We start from the raw sequence: 14,726 nt of genomic DNA, 5'->3' as shown, positions 1-14,726 counted from the left end.
CTGGTCGGTCCAGGTTTTTGTTGTGTTTTGATTTGGGGTTTTGTTGTTTGTTGTGGGGGGGGTTTGTTGCCTTTTTTTTTCTTTTTTCCCAGCAGGACCCTAGGCATAATCAGGGGTTTTCAGACAGCTCTAGTCAGAACTTGAGAGGAAGCAGTGTCAAGTGAACTGTCAGTGGCATGGCAATGTTTTACCAAACATTACCAATAGTAATGTTGAAACGTTCCTGATGGAAGGCTAACTTCTGATTTTGAGAGGAGCTAAAATTATTATTTCTTTTTTCTTCCCTTCTGCTTCCTCTCTTTTTTTTTTTCCCATGTGAATGAGGTGCCAATTTCTCAGCAGCATTCAAAGAGATGTTAAAATAAGCTGTGTGGAACAGAAAAGATGTTCCAGAGTCAATGGGCCGTGGGCTCATAAATTATTCACTTTAAAATTCATGTGAAATGAAGGCTTGTTTCTCTTTATTTGGCACTTTTTGTTGCTATTACAGAAACACGAGATAGTCAAAACTCAGCTCACTAATAATCCTCCCCAAATTCTGATGTATTGACATCCGTGCTACATATACACGTGTCGACTTGCACCCCCTATTGTAATATTGAGTATTGCTCTTTTCATGTGAAGCCTGTCCAGTTCACTTTCTGCTTATCTTTTTTTTTTTTCCTTTCCTTTTTCCCTTCTCCCCATGGTCATCTTTGTACCCATGAGACCATCTAGTCAAAGTGTCAAGACTCCAAATTTTGACGTAACTGATTCACTTGTGGGCACAGATTTTCAGCTTAGAAGCACTGGATGCAGATTAATAGTATGGTTGTAGTTCCCTATGCATTTTTGTACAAAATTCTAAGCCAGCTTCTCCTGTTTCAACTACGATCGATGTCTGCTTTTTCACAGTAGTCTACATTCAAAAAACATGAAAGGTGTATGGCAAGAATTAATTAGTGAAATCTTCTTCCACAGATAAGTGTTTGCTTTTTCTCCATCTGCAGACTGCATCTGAGTAAAGAACTCAAGTCAGCTTGGTGCCAGAGATGCACAAGAAATATCCTACCAAACCTCATTTGAATACACCTACCATTTCCTTACCACCACCAGTTACCACCTCCTTTAAGGCTGTAAAAAAAGTTTCTGTATTTGAACTGGTTCTTCACTTTATGGTACCCATGAATGGCTGTAATACATCAAACTAAAGGTCCATATCTTACATTAGCTTGTGACCATTGCCAGATGCACAAAGAAACGGGACTGTATGTGTAAAAAGTTACCTTTAACATCCCAGTTGTCTAGGCTTATTTGGTGTCTGTAACTGAAGGATGCATCAGAACCAGTGTTTAATAGTCACTGATGGAGTTTTCTTCCCTTAATTAGGCTATCTACTTTTTGAACCCATTTATGCTCTTGGAATCTATGCCAGATCTTGTGGCAATGAGTTATACAATTTAATTGCTCCTTAGATGAAAAGTACTTTTGCTTTTTCATTTTAAGTGTGTTGTCTGATGCTTAAACATGATAGCATCCACTGTATTTAATGAGTAATCTATCTTAATTTTCTCTACCTTTAATGATTTGTGTACCTTTGTTAATCTCCCTGCATCCATGTGTGTGTCTCTCTTTCCCCCTCCATAGGGGGAAACTCCATCAACTCCAGTTTGTATGAAATTCAGTCCATACCTCTGCTCACTTCTGTTGCCGTATTTATTATCAGTAGTACTTACTTCTGCACTGGTCTCTTAAATTTAACCTTTGACTTTTCTATGTTGTGTCATTTCACATGCTTTCTAAAAATATGGTGTTTGTTTTTTCCTGAAGAATATGTAGAGAAGGCTTCTCAACAGGAAGACTAGGAAAGTGATGGGATATGTTGTTGGGGAAGGTGGTAAACTCTCCATTATGGAAAGTCTTTCAGCATTTTGGAGAAGAATGCCTATTAAAAGACTCAAGTATAGCTGATTGTGCCTTGGGGGACAGAGGGATGGACTAGAGGACTTCTTAAAGCTCTTACCTGGCTGATTCTTTTCCCCCAGGATTTGGGGAGGGTGTGCTAGTGGAGAAATTCTGAGGAAGTGTTAATCTATTTCAAAACTCTTTGTTGAATTTGTCACTGTGAAGGCTCCTTTGTCATTTTAGGAAACTGGCATAAGCAGCTTCAAGGGAGAACTCCTGCACTTCTGCCTAACCTTCTGTTTTCTAACTGGTGGCTGCCCCTTGGGAGCAACATCTTAAAAATCTTCACATTACTACTTTTTGTCCCTCCAAGCATTGTTTAGAAGTAAGCAGAGAGTTGGGAAAGGCAGTAGTTAGTATACCATGCCTATTTGTTGCAATTCCTATTCCAAAGGGCAGTTATTATCTACCAAGATAAATATTTATATTATATTTCAGCTCTACTTGGAAGAGAAATTTTAGTGATAAGGCCTGTGTCTGCTGTTAAGGTTTGAGAATTTCAACCCCTTTTGAAGCAGCATCTAGGTTGTGATCGTTTCTAAGTACAGGCAGTTCACCATCCAGTTTACAGAAAGAGAAGTCTGATGTGCCTGGGCCTGTGTTACACAGAAGATGCTCCTGGAATTCATAAACAATGCTTCACATGTGAGATAAAGTTTTCATTAAAATGGGAAACTTCTGTTTCAGCCATCTGCAGCTGGGTGTGGCTCTCTGGGTTGATGAAGTAGTTGTTGTTCAAGCAGTGCCTTAAGGCTCTTCAGCCTTGCCCCTTGAACACGTGTGAACTGCGACCGTGGAAGTCAAAACACCAAAGCACAGATCAGAGCGTGTTCTGGGCCAACATGGCCTGAGCCAGTGATCTGGAGTGTTCAGTAGTGCACTCCCCACTGAAAAGGGTAGGCTTATGTTAATCTCTGCAGGCTTTCCCAGGGAAACTGGGGAGGAGTTCTCTACCTTTCTATGCAATTAAAAAGCTGAAGGTTAAGGAAGGGCTAAGATGCACATAAGTCAGAATCAAGGAGCAGCATGGATTGAATTCCTTACATAAATAGATCATAATAAATGAAGGGGGAACTCCCCCTGAGTATATGAAAGCTGCACTGAGTCATGTAATCTGTCCTGGGCTTGCCTGGTAATTTGCTTGAGACCCTGGAGGAGAGCTCTTATTTCCTGCCCCTTAGTTGAGTTTTACGGCCGGGCTCAGATTTAACTTTTGTGGATATTATAATGTTAATTAGAGGTGTGATACCACATTTATGGCAAAGAAAAGCACATTTGCATAGCCTTAATTTATCTTGGCAAGCAGTGTTTTTACCTGATGTAATTGAGGTTGGGAGAAGATGGAAGGGCAGAAAGGAAAAGAGAAAGATGTAGTTTATACTGTCAAGAAGTTTTTTTTTATAGTCTGTGGTGCAAATGTATCAGGAGACCTGATGTGGTGACATAAGCAAAGCTTCTTTAGTGTAGACTTGGCTTCAATCTGTTTTCTTGAGAAGTTAACATCCTTCTATGCGTTCTTGATGAGTTTGTTCTGAGAACCATTCTAAGGCATGAAAACCCAAGGTTAGGCTCAAAAAGGGCACACAAATTATAGCAAATGTTTGGAATCAGTCCTGTTTTGAGTTAATGAGAAAGGTACAGATGCAGGCTGAAAGTTCTAAGCTTTAAGAGTTGTTAAACATCTCTCTCTTCTCTGGACCATAGCGTGGTCAGCACATCAGGTACCATACTTCTCCCATTCTGTTTTATGCTGTGACCCAGGGACTGTTATCTGCCTTTGTTAATCCTGTGGTGTATTGGGACAATATTCGCCTCTGACACTCAGCCATAGCTGACTTCTAAACCTTCCTCTGTTGCTGCTGTTTCACAAATGGTGATCCACTTGACACGTGAATTTTGGATACCTCACTTCTGTAAGGATGGAGAGAAATTTTCTCCTTCTGTGGCTGGTCACTTTCCACTGTCCTGCTGGATGTGTCAATTTGATGCTTAGTGTTGTCTACCAGCAGCTAGGAGTTTCTTACCTTTAATAATACACATTTCTAAAGTCTTCTGGCCTTGACTGTAGTGATTTTTCCAGTGTTGAAAGAGGCCAGTTTGCAAGTAATTAGACATTTAATTTAGGCTGATCTTTATTCTAGTTGTGAATATAAAATACTAATTCCAAGGAATAATAAATAGGCTCCCAAGTTCTGGATTGAGGAGACATTTGAATAGACATAAATAAGGAGGTAAGGAATGAATTTATCCACAGTTGAATGAAGAAGTATTTAGAAATATAAAAAAATCTTTAGTAAGTTTATATTCTACTAACTTTAAAAAAAAGAAAAAAGAAAAATACATTCCAAGGGCCTTTTTGTCTTTTTCTTTTCATTAGTTGAGTGGCTTTAAAATATACTGGCTGAATTTTCTTTCATTTAATCTTGTGAAACTGACTTTTTTCTCTACAGAACACATATACCAATGCAGATAAGCTCCTAGAAGCAGCCGAACAGCTCGCTCAGACTGGCGAGTGTGACCCGGAGGAAATTTATCAAGCTGCCCATCAGCTCGAAGACCGGATACAGGATTTTGTTAGGCGTGTGGAGCAACGCAAGATCCTGCTGGACATGTCCGTGTCCTTTCACACTCATGTTAAAGAGGTAAAACTGCTGCTAAGTCGTGGTCATAACTTTAAGCCTTAAAACCAATATTGTCCAATGTTACTTTCATCATTAGAACCTTGCCATAGCAAGTCATGAACCCCTGTTGTACGATGAGTTTTGGCTTGCAATTCACTGCGGATTGGGGGCTGGGGTAGGGTGGTGGTTTTGTTTATGGATTTTTTTTAATTTACTATTTTATTTTTTTAATTTTTTACTTCCACAAGCAGCTCCTACCTTCTTTGTTGTGCAGGTACACATGCTTGTTCAGTCACGGGGGAGGGTCAGATCAGGGAACTGATACAGCTAAAAGACAGCATTGTTGGGAGGAGATACTGTGCACATTTTTTTTAATCTTTTTGGTTTTTTATCCAACCAGCTCTCCAGTGCAGTTAACTGAGTTGTCAGACACATGCTTAGACTGACACAGTTTAGGAGACTAAAGCACAAGGCTACTTAAGGCAACCCTGCTGCCCAGAGAGACTTTGTTTTCTTTCTCTGTTTTACACATTGCATTTTGATCTTGTATATTGATGGCTCTTCACAACCTAAAGAGCTTATCTGATAATGACAATGGTTTGCCTCATGTTTGCAATTTTTATTCTCCTTCAAAGGTTGAACTGATACACCAGGAAAAAGAAAATTCAGCCAAACACACTTAATTTTCAGCAAGATCAGTTTTCTGCTCTGATTCAGAACACAGATAATACAAATTTATAAGCTCATGGGAGAGGGTGGAATAGGCTAGAGCAAGAATAAGGACTTCAATAAGGGATTTTGGTTAAAGGTAGTGGCAAATTTTGAAAACTGTAGATGACTTGTTTTCTGTTTAGAGCTCACGTTAAATCTTCTCACTGCTCAAACTACATGAAAATATGAAAGGCTTCTGGATCACAGCATGTCAGAGTATGTCTTCCTTCCCTTCACCCTACATCAAGAAGTGGTCTGTTCAGTGGAGAAGTGTAGCATTCAAAGTAGCTTCTTCAGTAAAACCTTGTAGAGGATAAGGGAGTTTTTTGTATGTGAAACATCTGCTTTGCACTTGAAAGAAATGCACAGGCAGTTGGTCTTTGAAGGAGGTCAGGATTGAATTCCTTCTTAGCTCTAGAGTACATAGCTTCCCCCATCAGTTTTCTGTTAGATGCTTCCTTGCCGATATTCTCCCAGGACTCTGCTTGTTTAAACAAAACATAAATGCTGTATCGTAAGCTATTCTTATGGGACAACTTTTTTGTTTCACTTTTCTCAAGCACATAGTGCTGTTCCATAACCTGTTGTGAAGCACAGGAGCAGTCAGCTGCTGAAACATGTTCATTGTTTCTATAGATTTCTTTATTACCTGTTTTTCTTAGCATCAAGAAGAGCAGCTGGAATGGTATTTGAATGGATACAGTTGGTTGTAGTGATGAAAGACAGATACTGTAAAAGGATTTGCAAGGAAAGGGCTTTAAAAAATCAAAAAAACTGAAAGGCAGACTGATCTGTGAGTCACCGTTGAGTAATTCTGGGAGGCTGATCCAGATGTGCTGGAATGTTGCCACTGCTCCCCTAGATAATAATGTTTTATTGAAAAAAAAGATATTCTGTATCTTGATTTATTTCTTTGGGAAAATGGGTATTATTGTGACCCTGTAAGTGCACACAGCTGTTACTGTGGCAGCCTCTTTGCAGCCTGGACTTTGGGGGAAAGGTATTGTGGCTGATGTAGACATGTTGTGATTTTTTTTTTGGTTTTGTCATGTGGCTGACCTCTATGCCTAATAAAGCAAGGAAAATTAAAAAGAGTACTTATTTATGTAAGCAAGACTATCTTTTTATTTATTTGCATTCTACTTAAAAATGTAGATGGGAGAGTGAGGCAGGTGGTTCATATTTAGTAGACTAGTCTTTTGGTTAAGGTGCAAAGAAATGACAAGCTCAAAGCTGTCTTTTGCTTTCTGTATTCTGATCTGTTTTCAGGAGCATGTTGTTTGTTATCAAACATGTGTGTGGAGTGCTGAGAAGGCATCACAAAGCAGATGGGAGATAAAAATGCCCTAAACCTGAAAGTCATCCATGCTTTGTTGGCAGGAGAACTGCATTTCTCCTGCAGGATGTGGAAAGTCACTGAATAAATTAGTGTGTACCTGTAAGCACGTAACCTTTCTGCTGTATGGTGGAGTGGAGAAATTAATGTGCATGCCTAGCTGGTGAAGAGAGGAGTTCAAGTAGTAGGATAATATGCTAGTTGTTGAACCAGAAAGAGATGTTTCAGTTACAACACACAAACAAACAAAAAAACCCAAAAAAACCCAAAAAAACCCCACCCCCCCAACAACAACCCCCCCCAAATCAGAAAAACCCAAACAAACAAAACAAAACAAAACACCACCAACGTGTTTTGCCCTTCAAGTATTTAGGGTGAATTTTGTTTCTTGTATCTTTTTTGTGTTTTCTGAGCCTAAAAAAATAGGCATGAAGAATTAAAAACCCTGTTTGTGTGTGACAGTTTGGAGGGAGCCACAGAGCTGAGAAAAACTGGTAATCTGAGTTGTTGGCTCTTTTGAGGCTTTGAAATCTGGCTCCGATATCCGTCCAATCCCTTGATTTTTTGAAGTAGGATGTTTTGTTGTGTTTTATTCTTTTTCCCAGAAATACTTCATGTTGAATGAATGCTCCTCATCTGGACGAGAGCATTCCAATACTACGAGTCCCCTGTAGCTTTACATAATCTTTATGCTTGACACAGAATTTGCCTGCAACTTTTTCCAGCTTCCCTGGGAAGCATCAGCCCTGCAGTGTCTGCGCAGTACTGTTACTCTGTTCACGCTTAGTAAATCAGCACAGTTTCTACTTTCAGAAGCAGCATGCTTGCCACAAAAGCAATAGATTGGCTTGACGTGTCCTGGAAGTAAGAGACTTTTGCTATACCTGTGCACAAAGTAGCTGTGTAGTACGTGTGCAGCAGCCTGTTACAATGCACATTGGAAATGCTGGCCATCTTTAACATATCCAGAAGTTCTGTAGCCAGGTGGTTACAAGCTGGTAGAGCTCCCAGTGGCTTACAAACATCAGAAAACAACATATAAGTTCTCAGACTCCTCATAGACTAACCTCAATAGACCACATTTCTTATTGGGGAAAAAAAGGATGTATTCAGAGAAGCCAGAAATATGATGTTATGTAATGGTATCGCCATTACTCATTTTGCTTAATGGTGATCCAAGAAAATCAGTTGCTTGCTATATATATAAATTGTGATTCCATGCTGTTACGTTATTACTAGTTTTAAGTTTGTAAGGTTGTGAATATTGATTTTTAGCTCCCATGCAAACAGTGAGAAATTTCAATCTATAAGCCAAATTTCTCAGTAAATGAGGTACTGAAGTTAAGCCATGCACTGGCGAGCTTTAAAAGTGTTTGGGACCATAAATATCCCTATCAGAATCTTTGCTTTGAAAGTACTGTGTCCTGGCAGGTTCCCAGCCTGAGGATGGATAAAATGCAACTGAACATCTGAAACAGTTGACCATTGCAAGACAGTGAATTCCTTATGGCTTTCGTGCCTTTTGACATTTAATAATTTGAGGAGGGACAAGGTGAGAAAAAAATTGCACGGAAAAAAGATACGTTTCCTAAATAAATGTTATCATAAAAGGTTGTGCGCAAAACATAGGAGCAAGAGTCACGGTAGTCTCTAACTGAAATCTGTCACCGAGTAGAGATGAACAGGATTTTGGTGTGAATTCAGATTCTTCCATACACATACATACAGACACACATGCACACACGCTCTCTCTGAAATGGCTTCCTCAGCATCTATGAGTGGGAAGACTGAAATCCTGGGCAAGCCAGGTGTTTGTAGTAGTGCCAAAGTAGAGCAACAGATATTTTCCTAACTGGAATCAAGTGTGGGAATACAGCTCAGGGCTGAATGTATGTGGAAAAGAATGGTCTCTTAAGAGCCTGTTGGCTTTTTGCGTATAACCTTCTGTGTGTATTCTGACAAGTTGATTATGAAATAGCTCAGAGTGCTTTTTATGTATACACAATACACTTAATGGTGTTACTAGATGTCTCTTTTTTTCTTTTTTTCGTCTTACTCAAACTAAACTTTACACCAGAATAGGCTGAGGTTGAAACAAAGAAAAAGGAAGTGGAATTGGTTAAGATTTCAAATACAAAACCTCACTGTTCCTGAACAAAAGTAATGAAACAGTAGTCTGTGCAAGCTGTTGAAGGAAGCTTGCATTGTTTTGAGGGTGCCAGTGCATTGGAAGGCCGAGGAGGCCTTGCTCTGGCCATAATGCTGCAGATTCACTCATATCTAGCTGTGAGGCATGTGTATTTGATTCAAAAACGCTTGTTGATAATGGTCTCACTTTGTCGCGTGACTCGCTGACAGAAATATGCCATTCTTTGCATTTTCCAGTATGGAAGGGTGTCCATCCGTGCAGCCTTTCATTTGTTTCATCCCAGGGTGGACCCTGAGGTGACAGACCTGCTCTGCTGGTTGCCTGTCACTCCTGAGTATTTCAGTCTTCTGTGCTGGTGGTCTACAGCTTAAATGTGGATGTCATAATAATGCTGCTCTATCCTCTGCGTGCCCTTTCCAGGCAGCAGAGCAGCTTTTGGATGCCCCCATCGAAGTGTGAAGGCTCTGTCCCTTGGGCTTTTGTGCATCTCTAACTTTATCGTATCGTTATAGCACAGCAATGCTTAGTGTGACGGGTCTGGCAAAATATATGAAGTGCAGTCTCTAGGCAGTACTTTAATATGCTGGTTGTCTTGAATCTGAGAGTTGAGGAGGACAGTTTTTAAATCTGAAATAAGAGAAACACATTCAGTGGCAGCACACTAAAGTGTGTTGTGGTTTACTGGTTTGGTAGGACTGGAATCCAGTTACCCAGCACAGATTTTCTCTTGTGAGTTTTTCTATACTGGTAGCTACTTTGCTTGGAAAAAAGGACCAAACCTAAGTCCAAGCTTTACTGAAATAGCACTAAGTGCTTGAGAGAAGCGAGGCAGAAATAGACCTTTAAGCTGTGTGAAGCTATGGTATAGGCATTTTTTTCTTGTTCAGTTAAGAAATGGGATGAATGCTAAGTGTACTAGTAGTTGATGTAATTTTAGGAAGATGTGAGAAACTTGGTTTTGCTTCAAGGATGAATTTATTCTGAATAGGAAACAGATTCCACTATAATTGTATAATAGATAGGGATATTTGAAGCTTTTAAAGATAATTAAATCTAATTTTCAAAAAACATTCATGCATTTAGTATCTTAAATGTCACTGACAGACCCTGGAAGACAAACTCCTAGGGATTTAATATCTTACGTTTTTTGTTTTTAAAAAGATGCAGGTTTTGTCCACTGCATGTCCTGAAAGCCAAAGCTTACGGGCAGACACACATACATCAGTCCCCTTCTATGTCCAAATATACTTGTTAGGGAATACTATTGCGACATTTGGCCCTGTACAAATAATAGCTCCTTTAACAACTGCGCCTGTGGTGATATACGTACTGCAACGTTGTGCTGGGGGGCAGGGGCAGAAAAGAGGAATTGGCAGTTTTTACATGCAGAAACTGTGTGCCTTTCTTTGTCTTACCCTGCTGAAAAGGCTTACTGAATATCCAAAAGCCATTATTATAAAAATGAAAAAAAAAAAAAAATTGAAAAAAAAAAAAAAATTGCAAAAAAGTGTGACAAATATTTTACCCTAATAAAATAACTCTGTGCACTTGGGAAGGTATTTAGTCAAAAATAATTGTTCTCTGATTATATTTGGTAAAACACTGTAGGGTCTTATTTAGTTGCAGTCTTTCAGGAGATTGTAGGGATGGGACTTAAATGGATAGAGGCCCATGATGGAAACACTGAAACTTCCAGGATGTTGCAGACAATTAAAATAATACCATCTCGATGACTAATGGCATGCTCCCAAGAACTTAGGAAAGAGGTAGCACAGGATGCAGGCTCATTCAAGCAGATGTTTCTTAGTCTGTGCTATATTTAGATCAATAAAAAAAATCTGCTGGGTGAAACATTTGCCTGTCAGGGATTCAGAATTTGATTTCCCTCTCCAATTTTAATTCTGATAAGATGTGAAGAGCAGATGAAAAGAGCAGAAGAGCCTCCTTCTGTGACTGGATTGAGCTATTTATATGGTTTTCTCACTGTATGTTAGAGCTGTCTTGCTGCTGGATAAAGTTCTAACTGAGGTCACAAGACTCAGTGGTTTGTTTAGGGATCTTCGTGCTGCTTGTTTTACAGAGAATAGAAAAAAAGAAGTTCACACTGAGAGAAAGTTAACAGTTTTTTAATAACGAGTTTGGTTTTGGGGTGTCATCGTGTCCGTCCCTCTGCCCCCCCCCCCCCGGATTCTTGTTGCCAAGCTCTCTTTTATGGAATAATGCGTTACCTCAGAAAATCATTGCACTATAACATCTGTAGTTCTGCACTGCTGAACATGTATGGGTAAGCTCCTGTCTCTGTTCATCCCCCACTGTAAACTGGCTGCTTTCTTTTGGCTTTGCTGTGCAACCTTGTACTGTTTTCATCCTTAGTTTTGTATCTGAAAACAAGGTAATTCATGTAGTTTCCAGTATATCCAGTGCTCATTCTGATTTTAAAGCTGTATACAAGCCAGCTGGCTATTGCCACCCGATATGAATTAAGCTCCTCTCAGTAAATTGCATGAATTTCTATCCAGCTTTAATAACCTGGCAGTTTTGTTCATCTGTGTTGGCTTTGTTCTAACTTTTGTGTATAAACATCAAGATTATTTTGAGGGGAAGCTGTTTGGCAGAAACTTACTTAGTGGAAAAGTGCAAAAAGCTTATTTGGTAATGTATTAGAGTAACTTTTGCTATGGAAGTTTAGTCACTTCAGAAATGGCTTAAATTGTTCCACTTTTGACAGCGTATGAATCACAGCTAGACAAGTAATGCATACTAATTACTATCCTTCTCTTTCTGCACTTTTGTAAAATGTTTTTCCTGCCCAAGCAGTGGGTGATTCAGCTAATGAAGTAGGCAAACACAGTGTATTTTTGAGCCTTTTGGTACCCTGGGGGCAAGATACCATGTTTACAGTCATGCCGTGCTGACCAGGCATTAAGCCAGTCGGCATAACACTCTGTTGTGCTAGTGCACATGTCTTTCTGCTCTAGGTGGGTGGTGTTGCTTTGAACTGGCTACGCAGAAGAAGTCTGCTTGTTCTGGGTTGGCTTGGTCTCCAGCATCCAGGGTGAGCTTTGAGGGAAATACTCACATGCACAGTACATCACCAGCCCAACACTTACAAGTTTTGTTGCTCCTGCTGGGTTCTCTCCACCCGGTTACAGAAGTGGCTGAAGTGTATGTGAAGAATCAGAAATGCAGAGGTGAAGTGTCCCTTGTACAGGTGTGACAACCCAGCTGCAAAAGACATATTGGAAAAAATTGAAGTGGTTCTTAGACCTGCCTTCAGCCACGGTGCAGGTGCTTGTAAGGGAGGCAAGCGGGAAACTCGATACCATCCAAGAGACTCAAAATGGCTTAATTCCAGTTTGCCTGTAATAAACATCTCTGAAAATTGGCCTTTTATAGACAGTGCAATAAGTGTGAGGTAGAGCTCTTCCAGCTAGCACCAAATGCATGAGATCTGCAGTCAACAACGAAGTGTTACTCTCAAATGAATATATTTGCACAGTTGCAAGCTGTGCTGGTTGTGTGTACATGCCAGCTCACATGGAAGGTCTCTAACACAGTGTCCTATTATTACGGTTCAGACATAAGCTTCATAAGCTAAGAGAGGAGTAAAAACATGTCTGCTGGGTGTTGAAAACTGAGTAACATTTTCAGGTTGTATTGTCAGCCTTCTTGCTCTTAAGTTTAATTTGTCTTGAAGTGAAATTTGCATTCTGAAGTATGCATTTGGGGAAAAAAAAAAATTGGATGCTGCATTGGGTTATGCTGGAATGAATGTTGACGAGTGCTTTTGACCCACTTGCTAAGTTCTATTGATTTGCGCTCCTTTTAATAAGAAAGACTGCTGTGGCTTGAGCTTGTGGTGTTTACAGCTATGGAGTTGCATTCAAATCTGTGAGAGGCATTGTCTTTGAAGCATATGACTAGTCAGAATAACACAGTGTGTATGAATAGGCAGTTCCGTTTTGGGGGGGGGGGGGGGGTGTCGTAGATTTGTAGAAAAGGGTCTGGTTAAACGTCATTAATTCTTCCCAATTAGTGAAATTTTAGCCTACGGCTTGGTTAACTCAAAACCTACCTCAGGAGGCATGTAAGGCTCTAAGATACAAAAACTAGCATTTGCTTTTAAAGTAGAGATTCAAAGGAACTGATTAATCAAGATCTAGACTCCTTCACTGAGTTTCTATTTTAATGTAGCTCCATTGGTACTTAGGAAACCTTTATGATCAGAACATTATAGAAACAGCAGTGTGAAATGGGTATTTCTGTAGAAAGTGTTAAGCAAAGAAATAAAACATTTGTTTTTCTGTCTTTTGAAATTAAGGCAGTTTGATCGCTTACTGTCTGTATTTTAACAGTTAACCTTTTAATTAGGTTCAAAGTTAATAAAGCGTATTTTATCTCTAAAATGTATAAAAGTAGAGTTTAAAATGTAGTCGAAAGATCTGACTACTTTCAATCAGAATAGAGCTCTTCTTTCAGCATAAAACCCAAACTCTAATCCTTGGTCTTGGAATCGCAGGGTTTGGGATGTGATGGTAAAATAGAGAGGAGGGACCCGGTTTGAACGCTTCCTGTGAAGAGTAGCAGTTTCATTGTGCTGTGAGTGTTGCTCACAGGAGTGCTGCAGCAGACAGCCGTGCTCCCTCTCTTCAAGCAGTGTTTTTATCAGTGGCACAATAGATGGCTGATGGTTTGTTGATGAATAATTTTCACATGGAGCTTAGGATGCAACAGCTTGCCTGATGAAATTGTGGAAGAGAACACAGTAGGGTTCAAGTGACCAGTAGCGATACCTAGCTAGCATATGCCTATGGATTTTTCCATAAGCTGCAATGCGTGGGCAGTTCTGAACAGGAATACGTGCACATGTTAAGTAGGGGGGAAAAACGTTGAATTAACTGGTGGAATTACTTGTGATGATTTTTGTTGTAATAGTGTGAAACTGAGATCGAGAGGGTAAACAGCATAGCTGTAGAGATCGTGATAGAAAAATAACTTCTCACATCTGATTTCTCTCTGTATTTTGTTTTCTGAAATGCCCTTTTTCCTTTTTTTGAAGGCCACTGAAAAGTGTTACGTTATCTGTGTGCATGTGTCAGCCTGGCAGTGTAAATTTGATGGTGGCTACAATACATCTCCCTTCCTTCCTTCCTTCCTTCCTCCCTCCCTTCTCTCAGGGAGTGTTACCATAGCATTTCCCTCCCAGGGACACTCTCGCAGAGCTGCAGATGGGATTCTCGCTATGAACTCTGTGCTGCTCAATCGGATATGCTCAGTACTGTAGAAGGAAAATGGGAAAGAAAGGGTGACTTAGCAACACGGACAAAGCTTTCCTGGTATTTCCAAGAAGCGAAAACCTTATGTGAAACAAAGGCTTGTTTTCATTAAATTGAGGATGGGATTTTTCTATGAAGGGAAACAAATCCTGTTTCTCCCCCCCCCCTCAGTCTGTTTTCTCTTGTCCAGGGAGATTGATTTGGAATAGTGACTGCCTGATCCTGGGGCTTATGTTTTTTGTTTTGTTTTTGTTCCCCCCCCCCCCCCCCCCCCCCCCCTCCTTTAGCTGTGGACATGGCTTGAAGAGTTGCAGAAAGAACTGCTTGATGATGTCTACGCTGAGTCTGTGGAGGCTGTCCAAGACCTGATTAAACGTTTTGGTCAACAACAGCAGACCACTCTGCAGGTTACAGTCAATGTCATAAAAGAAGGCGAAGATCTTATACAGCAACTAAGGTAAAACAAATTTTTATTTAAATCTCTTCTGGTGTACGTCTGATGTTCTGTGAAGCTCTTTCTGTTTTGAGGGTAGAGATGATGACTACAAGATATGACCTATAAATAAAACTTATAAATATTAGGACTACAATGATGTTTCATGCTGTACTGATGGTCTCTAACCCTCTGTTTACAGGAAGCTCAGTTTATAAACACTACCTCCACAAGAAGGAGGTTTTGTTTGCATAAG

General features: G+C 40.0%; 1 protein-coding gene across 7 annotated transcripts in view; it reads left to right on the top strand.

Annotated features, from left to right (window-relative positions):
* The window catches only part of TRIO (trio Rho guanine nucleotide exchange factor), a 259,780-nt gene that overhangs the window by 119,831 nt on the left and 125,223 nt on the right, over positions 1–14,726 (top strand). For all 7 annotated transcript variants that reach the window (XM_075494017.1, XM_075494016.1, XM_075494018.1 and 4 more), the window contains 2 exons: positions 4,395–4,586; positions 14,325–14,494. In XM_075494017.1, coding sequence (XP_075350132.1) covers positions 4,395–4,586; positions 14,325–14,494 — 362 coding nt within the window. The remainder of the gene's footprint in view (positions 1–4,394; positions 4,587–14,324; positions 14,495–14,726) is intronic.

This window comes from Mycteria americana, chromosome 2 (genome assembly GCF_035582795.1).
Source record: "Mycteria americana isolate JAX WOST 10 ecotype Jacksonville Zoo and Gardens chromosome 2, USCA_MyAme_1.0, whole genome shotgun sequence".
Classification (NCBI taxonomy): Eukaryota; Metazoa; Chordata; class Aves; order Ciconiiformes; family Ciconiidae; genus Mycteria; species Mycteria americana.
The sequence above is the reverse complement of the archived record's forward strand: the minus strand, read 5'-3'. Positions and strand labels throughout refer to the sequence as shown.